The 12,184-nt window shown below is 39.0% G+C and overlaps 1 protein-coding gene across 2 annotated transcripts in view; it reads left to right on the top strand.

Annotated features, from left to right (window-relative positions):
• Positions 1 to 12,184, top strand: part of NF1 (neurofibromin 1) — a 237,669-nt gene that overhangs the window by 88,908 nt on the left and 136,577 nt on the right. For both annotated transcript variants that reach the window (XM_008147785.3, XM_008147786.3), the window contains exons 14-17: positions 1,458 to 1,571; positions 7,138 to 7,217; positions 9,704 to 9,827; positions 11,362 to 11,523. In XM_008147785.3, coding sequence (XP_008146007.1) covers positions 1,458 to 1,571; positions 7,138 to 7,217; positions 9,704 to 9,827; positions 11,362 to 11,523 — 480 coding nt within the window. The remainder of the gene's footprint in view (positions 1 to 1,457; positions 1,572 to 7,137; positions 7,218 to 9,703; positions 9,828 to 11,361; positions 11,524 to 12,184) is intronic.

Below are 12,184 nucleotides of genomic sequence, written 5' to 3' on the forward strand. Positions count from 1 at the left end.
TTTTTCTTCAATAAATTTATGGTGCTCTCTTTAAAAAGCAAATGCTCCCTGCCCACCTTAAAACTTTTACTTGAAATTATTTGTGGAATAAAGACCAAACTCCAAGTAGATCTGCAAGGTTATGTAAAATCTGACTCCCACCTGCTACTTCTAACATTTTTTTGTATCTATTTCTCTTTTTCTGTAGTCACAATGGCCTGCCTTTCTTCCGTCTTACCACACTCCCTCATATCTGCCCTTACACTTGCTGTCCCCTCTGCATACTATATGCTTCTCTCTCTTCTTCACATAGTAATTCCTGCTAATTCTGAGCTGTCATCTCTGCCCTCAGGAAGCCTCTCTGACTTTGTCACATTTCCCTGTTACAGGTGATCATAGCAGCATGTATCTTCATAGTTCTTATCTCATTTGCAGCCTAACACTTACTGGTCTGATTATTTTATTGATGTTTTTCTTTCTCACCAGACTACATGCTCCAGGAGGGTAGGAAACACACCATTTTTACTTGTCATGTCTTTGATATCAGGTTATTAACAACTGAATATAAATGTTATTGGGTTAACAAATGACTATAATTTTAGAAAATAGGCTAACAATTTTGAATTATAGATATACTAGGGTGAGGGCTTACCTTAATCATTATGAGGGGAAAAAATCTGTAGTTAACAAAATACAAATATGGGCACAAGATGAATTGGCCTCACTTTAGTGAACCATATATTCTTGAAGTATAACTAGATACTTCCAAGTTTTAGGAAGCTTTTTAGTCTCTTCAAGTAGGTAGACATTTGCATTTATATACACCTCCATTTGGCTTTTTGTAGTACACAGTGATTTCCCACAATGAAAGAGACGGAGGTATGGGTGTCTGGAGGTGTGTATTCTAGCCCTGTATGGATTTGGGTAGCTTCTCTGTACTGGACAAGAGGGCTGCACAGGGTACTTGTGCAGCCCTCACCCAACATGCATGTTCTTTGCCTTTGATCACAATCATTTATAAGATCTAAACCAGTTTAGAAGCAGAGATATATGATTTAGTCATTGTAGTGTTGCTAAAAAAGTTATATTACTGATATGATTCCTTATGAAAAGCTAATACCTAGTGTGTTTTCTTTCAATTAGGATTTTTTTTGCTGGGCATTATTTACATTAATGAACAAGTATAAATGTAGAATAAGCAACTCCTTAACAAAAGCAGTTTTGATTTATTAAAAAATTCCATAGTTATTTTTATTGAGATATAATTCAATACCATAAAAGTCACCATTTAAAATTGTACAATTCACTGGTGTTTAGTATATACAAGGTTGTGCAGCTATTACACTATCTAATTCTAGAACATTTTCTTCACCCCCTGAAGAAACCTGATACCCATTAGTAGTCACTCTGCATTCCCTCCTCTATTTAGCTACTGTCAAATAATTATTTTTATTGAAAATTGCTTTTTTTCCTTGCAGAATCCAAGAAAACAGGGGCCTGAAACCCAAGGCAGTACAGCGGAATTAATTACAGGGCTTGTCCAACTGGTTCCTCAGTCACACATGCCAGAGATTGCTCAGGAAGCCATGGAGGTAAGGGAGAAAAGATTTCTAGGCTCTTGAAACTATATACATTCTTGATGTTTCTTTGCTATGTGGTTTTTATGAGTGGTAGATGTAGTTTCTGGAAATCTGTCAGAGAACTATGTCATTTCTGGAAATGATATGTTCTTGTCTATACACTGTGTTATGAACTCCATGGAGAAAGAAGGGATTTACTTACTTTATCCTAATACATAAAAACCCAGGGTCCATAACGACCAAAGGCTCAACCGAACACCGGAAGTGACTGCCACAGGGATCGGTCCTACACCTGCGGTCAGACATCCCTCAAGGGGTCCCCGATTGGAGAGGGTGTAGGCTGGGCTGAAGGAACCCCCTCCCCCGCCCCCAGTATCACACATAGCAATACATTGTGCACATTCTTATGATTAATAAAACACTCAGAATTGTCTCATTGTAGTTGACTCTTTCAAAATATGTATTAAATTCAGATACAAATTCACATATCATAAATTCACATATCATAAAGTTTACTATTTTAAAGTATACACAGTAGTTTTTAGTATATTCACAATGTTGTGCAGCCATCTCCACTATTTAATCCCCATTCCTCTGTCATCTCAGCTGCTGGCAACCCCACTCTGTCTCTGTCTATAGATTTGCTCATTCTAGATATTTTGTATAACTATAATCATACAATATGTGGCCTTTAATGTCTGCCTTTTTTCATTTAATGTAATGTTTTCAAGGTTCATCCATACTTTAGCATGAATCACTACATTCTTTTTTATTGCCACATATTTCATTGTATGGATATATCACATTTTTTCATCTATTCATCACTTGATGGACATTTAGGATTGTTCTACTTTTTGACTATTATGAATAATGCTGCTATGAAAATTTGTGTGAAAGTTGTGTGGATACATGCATTCCTTTTTATTGCTGTACTAGAAGCCCAGTGCATGAAAATTCATGCATTGGAGGGGGAGTCCCTCAGCCTGGCCTGCCCCCTCTCACAGTTCGGGAGCCCTCAGGGGTGGGAGGCGACCCGGCGATCAGGGGAAGGTGACGCCCCCATCACACGTCTGCTGCTGCCACTGCCAGCAGTGCAAGCCTAGTCTGGCCCTGGGTGGCTGGGCAGCCACCATATGAGGCTTGCCTGCGCCTCGGACTGGCCCTGAGTGGCTGGGCAGCCGCCATCTGAGGCTTGCCTGTGTCTTGGGCTGGCCCTGGGCGCCTGGGGGGCTGAGGGGACTGTGAGCGCCGCCATCTTTGAGGGTGTGGCAGTAAATTAGCACATTCCCTCATTATTGCTGTGGGCGCCGCCATCTTTGTGAGGGCGTGATGGTCAATTAGTATATTCCCTCTTTATTAGATAGGACTAGAGGCCCAGTGCACGAATTCGTGAATCTTGAAAGGAACTATGGGCTGCGAGGCTGTGGTGGGCACAGGGGCGGGTCTTAGCCCACCCTCCATGCCCCTGCCCAGCCCCTCCCACCGTGGACCTCGGTCCCCTGTCTGCCGGCAGCCCTGCTCCCGGCGTCATCGGCAGCTGCTGGCTCCAATCGCCCCTCAGGAGCAGGGGGAGGTGGAGAAGCCCTGAGGGGCGATCGGGGCCAGCAGCTGCTACTTGCACCTGCTGACAGTGCCAGCAGCGGGTGTGAGCAGTGGCTCCGGCGGCAGCGGGTGTGAGCGGGGCTGGCGCCGGCAGCAGGTGCGAGCAGTGCGTGGGAGCAAAGAATTTTCGGTAACCATCAGAGGCTTGCTCTGATGACAGTGACCGGTGCCCCGCCTTGGTCTGGCGCCACCTCTCATCTGCCCCACCATCCCACTGCAGCCGATGCCCGCCATGCTCCGCGCTCTGCTGGTGATGCCCGCCATATTCCACGTGTGCCTCCTGGTGGTCAACTCATGTCATAGCGACCAGTTGTTCCGCCAATCCATCTATTTGCATATTAGGGTTTTATATATATAGATAGGGTTCTATTGTGTGGCTGTACCACAATTTATCCATGTTGATGGACATGTTGTTTTTAGTTTTTGGCTATTATAAATAAAGATTTTAGGAACATGTGTACAAATCTGTGTGTAGGCAGGCATGTGCTTTCATTTCTCTTGGGTAAATACCTAAGTGCAAAAATCTTACTATTTGGTCTTTTTAAGAGAAAAAGCTGAAATATAAAGGCATTGGAAGGTAGACAGTACAAGGATAGAAAAATATGCCATACATACTAACCCCCAAGAACTGGAGATACAGAAGGACATCTCATTATTACAAAGGGGTTCAGTTCATCTGGAAATAAAACTATATGAACCTAGTAACAAAGCTACAAAATATAACATGTAAATGGAAAGAGAGAGCTAATTCCAGTTATAGTGGGATACTTGAGCATACTTTTCTCAACACCTGACAGAATAAACAGGCAAAATAGTTTAGTAGGGATAGAAGATTTGAACAATATAACTATCAAATATGACCTATTTGACATATATAGAGCAATATACTCAATAAAAACTTTTTTCTTTTTTTTTTCAATCCTTGCCTGAGGATATTTTTTCCATTGTTTTTCACAGAGAGTGGAAAGGAGGGCGGGAGGGTGAGAGAGACAGAGAAGAAATGCAGAGAAACATCGATATAAGAGAGACACATCAGGGTGGTTGCCTTTCACACTCCTACTGGGGCCAGGGATTGAACCTGCAACCTAGGTATGTGCCCTTGACTGGGAATTGAACCCTTTGGTGAGTGGGCCAATACTCCATCCACTGAGCCTCACCAGCCAGGGCTGCACTTTCTTTTTAAGTACACATGGAACATTCAGTGTATCTTGAGCATGAAGTCTCAACAAATTCTAAAGGAGTTAAGTCATTCAGAATTACTTTTTTGACTACAGTAAAATTAAGCTAGAAATTCATAACAAAAAGCTTTGTGAAATATTAAATGACTATACATTTTCATTCATACTCTGTACTAATGTAATCTGCAAATTAGTATGACCGTCATTAAAAATTGCTTTGCAATATCTACAAAAGTTAAACATAGGACCTAACAGGTATGTACCCAACAAATGCATATATATGTTTACCAAAAGACATACAAAAATATTAATAGCAGCATAATTTGTAATAGTAAAAAGTTGGACTTAAATGTATTAATAGTAGGATAGATTAATAATTTTGGTTATATTCATTATACCGATTAACAACAACAAAAAAAGAGTGAACTGCTAAGTGCAAAGCATTAATGAGTCTCACAGACATAATGTTGAGAGAAAACAGACAAACACAGAAGAAAACATGCTGTAAGGAACAGGCAAAAAATAATCTATGGTTATAGTAAAAAGTGGCTACTTTTATCAAGGGCTAATGACTCGAAGGGAATGTAAAAAAGCCTTCTGAGTGTTGATAATGTTGATCTAGGTACTGGTTACATGAGTATATACATTTGTGAAAATTCATTGCCCTATACATTTAAGATTTGCTACTTTATTGTTTAAGCTGTATACTTCATTTTACCAAAAATGTTTCAGTGCTCATTGCTTATGTTTGTGTGCATTGCTATTGGTCCTATAAATTAGTATATTTCTTGTATTCTTTTTGGAAGGCTATTTGACAGTATTTGGCAGGAGCTGTGCAAATGCCCTTTTTGTGTGTGTGCTTATAATTCCCTTCCTATATTTTTCAATCCTATGAGTACAGTTCAAAAAGGAAAGAGCTACACACATGTGCTTACTGCTCTTATCCTATATAATAAAAGCCCAGGGACCGAACAGCAGAACGACCAGAATGACTGGTCGACCAGTCGCTGTGACGTGCACTGACCACCAGGGGGCAGACACTCAACGCAGGAGCTGCCCCCTGGTGGTCAGTGCACTCCTACATCGGGTTGATCCCTGCAGGCCATGCCCCCAACCAGTGCACAAATCCCGTGCACTGGGCCTCTAGTTTATAATAGGAGACTATTAGGAAAATTTTAAATATTCACTAATAAGAGAATGGGTTAATATTTAATGACAAGAGAATGACATTTTAATTTGGTGAACTATCCATTTAAATATCCATTAAAACATATGCAGCTCACCAGTAATATGGAAAAATATTTATGAAATGTCAGATGAGTATACTATGTTTTTATAGTTCTGTTAAAACGTATGTCAAAACGAAAAAACAGAAGGGAATGTGAAAAGGAAAACAATTAACTCGGTAAAAGGCTAACATTTTTTTCCAATATTTCAAAAATATTTTGTCAATCAATAACATAGAGAATTTGCCACTTAAAATTTTGTCAGTAAATTATACTAAGTTTTTGCACAATAGTGACAAAATTGAATGTTAATTTGTGTTGTTTTTCTTTGAGTTATAAACTATATAATTTTTAAGAGACTCTCAATGAATAGCAGTTTTCAGTATGTATTTAAAAGCATTTACAGTAAAAATGTTAGGGATAAGATAATAGAGGTGTAACCTTTAATCATTTATAACTTTTGGAGTTATAAAGTGGTCCAAGGGTGGACATTTAAATAACTTTTCTAATTTGAGGCAGATTATCAGTGCAGCTATTTGCAATTTATGCACTTGATTTGGTTTTAAGAGAAGAAATCCATTCTCATTATTTGTTCTAAACAATGTTTCATTGGAATTGTAATAAAATGCTGTAGAGTGGAATAAAGAACTGCCAGATATGTAGACTAAGGACAGAACAATGTTCAGAGCTCAACAATGTGCCTCTGGAGGAAGCACTGTGGAGGTGGAGTTAGGGTAGGGCCAGTCTGAAGGAAGAGTCTTTATACAAACTTTTTGATGGCTTTATTTCATAATAGTTTTTTTGTATGTTAGTTGTATATTTTAAATTAATTAATTAATTCCTGTTAATGTTCTGTGAGCCAAATTCCAATTCAAATTGAAATATTTTAGGATGAGCCCAGCTGACGTGGCTCAGTGGTTGAGCATTGACCTATGAAACTGTGGTTCAATTCCTGGTTGGGGCACATGCTTGGGTTGCGGGCTCCATCCCCAGTGTGGGGCATGCAGAAGACAGCCGATCAGTGATTCTCTCTCATGGATGTTTCCATCTCTCTTCCTCTCCCTTCCTCCCTGAAATCAATATTTAAAAAAAGAAATATTTTAGAATGAATACTCTGCTATGAAATGCAAAGTCTATTTTGCACTGTTCCAAAAGAATTTGTGGCAAGATTACTTTTTCTTTTGGCCTAGAAGTAAAATAATTGTTGTGTGTATTAATTTTGGCAAGCTCTTCTTACTTGGGGATTAACTTTATGTTCCACAGAATTCTTTGATACTTATTGAAATTATTCATATTATAAATAATTTTTACATTTATATATTGGAGTTCTGAATTCATCAGTCATTTAACTTCCTGCATGTATGCCATTTTAAGTAATAATGATACAAATAAAGTGATTTATTTACATATGTAGCTTGTTCCCTAGAGATCTGGGTTCTCAGAGTTTTTCTCTTTTGCTTTACAATGTATGTTGAGGCTACAATTAAATAGTTCGATTTAAGATAAATAGTCCAATATTATGTTTACCAAAAGTTTTTTGAGTAAGTCTTCTCTCTCTTTTTAAAAATTCAGGCTCTGCTGGTTCTTCATCAATTAGAGAGCATTGATTTGTGGAACCCTGATGCTCCTGTAGAAACATTTTGGGAAATTAGGTATTTGGACTTTTATTTTTTAATTCAATTTAAAAATTTATTTTGTGTTTATTTTTTGTCTTTAAATATTAACTCTGTAGTACTTGGTTTATTATAAAACTTTATTCACTTATAACTCCAGAGGTTTTATGATTTTGTTTGTTATTTGACTTGAAATTATTAATTAGATTATTTCTTGTTTTAACTCTGGGAACAATGTAACAGCAATATAGAAAAAAAATTTTAATTGTGCTACATTTTCTTATCCAACCATAAGTACTAATATATGTTGTAATCTCTTTTATTACATATTTTCATGTAATACAACTGTGTTTTAAATTGACTGTGTGCAGTTATAAGCTTAGAGTTTTAAAATTTTGTAATGTTAATAGTTTGCTTTTATAAACTATGATCTTTCATAAGTTTTTTAATAACCATTGTTTTTGATGAGGGAATTAATGACAAACATCTGCCTAGACGGCAAAAACATACAGAATCTTATAATTTATTTCCTAGGTTATATAAATTACTACCTTTTAATGAACACAAAAGGAGTACATTGAGGAAAATTTAGCCTCAGGTTTTGTCATTATCTTACCATAGAAGTGAGTACACTAAGTCACTTGGCAGCTGAGTTCAGTCCTCCACCGAGAGCAGTGCTCTTCCATACTAATGCAATGTGAACCACACATGTACTTCAAAATTTTCTGGTTTCCACATGAAGAAGTGAAAAGAAAGAGGGAAAATTAATTTTAATATATTTTTAATCCAGGATATACCTCTAAAATATTATTTCAATATGTAATCAATATAAGAGTTATTAATGAGATGTTTGACTAAAGTCTTCAAAATTTGATGTGTGTCACACTTAGAGCACATCTTAATTTGGACAAGCCACATTCCAAGTGTTCAGTAGCCACAAGTGGTGGCTGGCTAGTGGCTACCGTGTTGGACAGTACAACTTCAGACTAGGGATCAGCAAACTTTTTCTCTAAAGGGCTAGGAAGTAAATATTTTAGGTTTTGTGGGCCAGATAGCCTCTGTCATAACTATTCATTTCTACTGTTGGAGCATGAGAGTGGCCACAGACAAATGTAAATGAATGGGTATGGCCATGTTCTCCTAAAATTTTATTTGCAACAGCAAATGATGGTCTGTAGGCAGTTGTTTGAAGGTATCGCAGCTCTAGAATACTGGGTTTACTCCAGTCTGTGCTGCAGCACATGGTCTGTCATTTCTTTTTGAGTCCTCTATAAGGATTAGATGCATGGGTAGAATAATTGGGAGTTTGGGGAATAGGGGGTATAGAATAGTATAGGTATATATTTCTTAAAAAACTTGATTTTTAAGTTTAGGTATATAAATAGTATAGGTATATATTTCTTAAAAAACTTGATTTTTTAAGAAATATATAATCTGTAGATTTATTCCCTTTGATTATCACACTGTTAACATTTTGATAACCATTTCTCTAAAACAAATCTCAGAAGGGAAAATAAGCTTCTCTAAACTTATGTCCATTATAAGAGAACTAGAGGCCCAGTGCATGATTGAATCATGCACGTGTAGGGTCCCCTACATGCTTTCCCTTTCGATCACAGGGAGCTGGGTGCCTGTCCGCTGGTGCACCAGGCGCCGGAGGCTTCTGAAAGGCCTGCTGCCTGAGTGGACAGGCACCCAGCTCCCATGCTTTCGCTTTCGATCGCTGGTGCACCAGGCCTTTCAGACGCCTCTGGCGTGGCTTCTGAAAGGCCTGCTGCCTGAGTGGACAGGCACCCAGCTCCCATGCTTTCGCTTTCGATCGCTGGTGCACCAGGCCTTTCAGAAGCCTCCGGCGCCACGGAGGCTTCTGAAAGGCCTGGTGCCTGAGTGGACAGGCACCCAGCTCCCACGCTTTTGCTTTTGATCGCGGGGAGCTGGGTGCCTGTCCGCTGGTGCACCAGGCCTTTCAGAAGCCTCCGGCGCCACGGTGGCTTCTGAAAGGCCTGGTGCCTGAGCGGACAGGCACCCAGCTCCCACGCTTTCCTTTCGATCGCTGGTGCACCAGGCCTTTCAGAAGCCTCCGGCGCCGAGAAGGCTTCTGAAAGGCCTGCTGCCTGAGTGGACAGGCACCCAGCTCCCACACTTTTGCTTTCGATTGTGGGGGAGCTGAGTGCCTGAGCGGACAGGCACCCAGCTCCCACACTTTTGCTTTTGATAGTCCACGCAGCGGGACGTCAGCTTGCTGCCCCAGAGGCCCCTTCTGTGCTGCAGCACAGCCATGGCGCAGACGCTGAGCTCGTGCCTCTGCTGGCAACTCAGCTCAGTGTCCCGCCGGCCTAATCAGCTACCCCGGCCACCCCGAGTCCCGCCCCCCTGCGCCTCCTGGCCAATCATGGGCATAGCGAAGGTACGGTCAATTTGCATATTTGTCTATTATTAGGTAGGATGTCATTACATAATGATTATTATATATATTAGATTACCTATTGACAGTGCTAGTAACAATGAACTTTATATTATTGCAGTTCACAAATGCTTTTTTACATCTGCAAGAAATTAACTAGCCATCAAATGCTTAGTAGCACAGAAATTCTCAAATGGTTGCGGGAAATTCTGATCTGCAGGAATAAATTTCTTCTTAAAAATAAGGTAAGCAAAATGACATCTTTAAAAAGGAAAGAATATTTGGAATTGTAATGGGAAAAAAATTAAGGAAGTGTTTATTAGCCAAGTCAGTTCTACTTCAGCACCTCCCTCCTTCACAAAGTTTAAGGGAAGTAATTGCTAACAAATCAACATTTAAAAATTATTATGAGTTCCTGGCTGGTGTGGCTCAGTTGATTAGAGCATTGTCCTGTGCACCAAGGGGTTGTGGGTTTGATAACCCATTCAGGGTCCATACGAGAGGCAACCGATTGATATTTCTTGCTCACATCGATGTTTCTATCTCTCTCTCCCTCTCTTTTCTTCTCTGTCTAAAAGCAATTTAAAAAAAGAAGAAGTATGAAAAATAAAATATTCTGAGGCTTTGGTTTTAGAGTTGCAATCCTGATTAATTCTAATTGAGCTAAGCAGGTCTCTGTGGGCAGGCCTAAGAGGAGTGGAGGTTGCTATAACCAAAATATATTGAAGAGCATAATCTATCTGCTCTAAAGTTCATAGCTAAGATTTGGATTTTATGGGCTCTACTTGATCAGGGAATGCTATCTATTAAGAAGCTAAAGGAAATACACAATCTAGGTTTATTTATATTCCTGCCATCAAGGTTTCACCTCTTAAAAATATCAGGAACCTTCTTCCTTGGGGCCGAGTGAAAAGTTTGATTGTGAACTTTTGAAGCATGGTGACAAGGTTTTGAGGGATAGAGAAGAGCCTTAAATTTCTTTTATATGAAGTTTCTATAGTTAGTTAAAAATTCTATTATGGCATAGTTTTAGGAGTATTGGATTCATTGAATTTTTATTCTTTTCTAGAATCATAGCTATGAGAAATCTTAAATATAGCAAACTAATATGCTTTTCAGTATACCATGCAGCTTGTTAAATTTTCTGTATTTAGAGATGGGCTAATGGTGAATTGGGTTTATTCACATCTGGCTGATCTTACTGTGTTAATATAGTGGAATCTGACTTTATTCCTAAGGTAAGAAAGAACATTAGACTTCATAGTTTCATGCCCTTGCCTATGGTATAATTCTCTGGAGTAATCAATCCAGCATTAATTAATCCAGTAATAAATCTAATCAGTACAGTCACTATTGTGACATACTTGGCGTATATACCCATGTTAATTACTTACTGGTCCAGAGGAGCTTAATCTCAAAAGAGTCAACTTCTAATTATTCTGACATGGCAGATAATAAAATGTTATAGGAGAAAATCTTTATAAATCATGTTGTTGATATTTTACTTGTGTCCATGTTAGATTGAGAAATGGTAATTTACACTTCTAGAATCTGCTGTTTTGATGATTTCAAGGGTGGAAAACTGAGAAGCATTTCAAAGACATTGAGTGAACATTATTTGTACTACTGGGTTTCTGGTGAATGTTCCTCAAAGTGAGAGATAGGAGTTGTGAGGAGAGGTTTTTCAGGGTAGTCTCAAAAAGGAAGACGATGCATATTAAGGATTTATTTCTCTTGGTTATCAGTGCTTCAAAAAGACTTACTTATTTCTTCTTCTAGCAGGCAGATAGAAGCTCCTGTCACTTTCTATTCCTTTATGGGCTAGGATGTGACATTCCTTCAAGTGGAAATACCAGTCAAATGTCCATGGATCATGAAGAGTTACTCCGTACTTGTACTCCTGGAGCCTCTCTCCGGAAGGGAAAAGGAAACTCATCCATGGTAAGCAGCTTCTTTTGTAGTTTTCATGTCATCATCTGTGCTGTGTATTTTTTATGTAGGGATAATAATAATTCCTACCCCAGAATAGATGTAAGGATTAAGTGGGATCATGTTTAAAACAGTGCTTTGTGGGAGCCCCTTTCACGTCCCGAGTGGCTCAGAGTTCCTGTTCAGGGTTCGGGTTCTGGAGAAGGCCGCACACAAAATGAAGAGAGACTAGAAAAGAATTAATTTGGGAAATGGGGGGCCAGGGAGGAGTCCACCTCTAGGGGGTGGACTACCACTGCTCTGGCCTTGCTATCCCTTTTATTAAGGTTATGATATACACCCATATCCTTTAGGCAGGAAATTCCAATAATAGATAATCAGCAAGAATTTACATATGACTAACACGTGGCGGTTGCTTTAACTACCAATGTCTCAACTAAACAATGAGTGATTAGCTCCGACCAGAGCAATTAAGGTTGACCATCCTTTCGGATTCCCTTTTCACATTTCTCTATTAGTGACAATGATCAGTTTCGGCAGTACTTGATCAAGTATTTGACACTTATAAGCTATAACTAACAGGTATAATTATAAACTACTCCATAAGAAAGACCATTTAAACCCCAGAAGTTTAAAAGTTGTACCAACTTTAAAAAGTACAAATTTACTGGGA

The sequence above is a fragment of the Eptesicus fuscus genome, chromosome 20 (assembly GCF_027574615.1).
Source record: "Eptesicus fuscus isolate TK198812 chromosome 20, DD_ASM_mEF_20220401, whole genome shotgun sequence".
In the NCBI taxonomy this organism is placed as follows: Eukaryota; Metazoa; Chordata; class Mammalia; order Chiroptera; family Vespertilionidae; genus Eptesicus; species Eptesicus fuscus.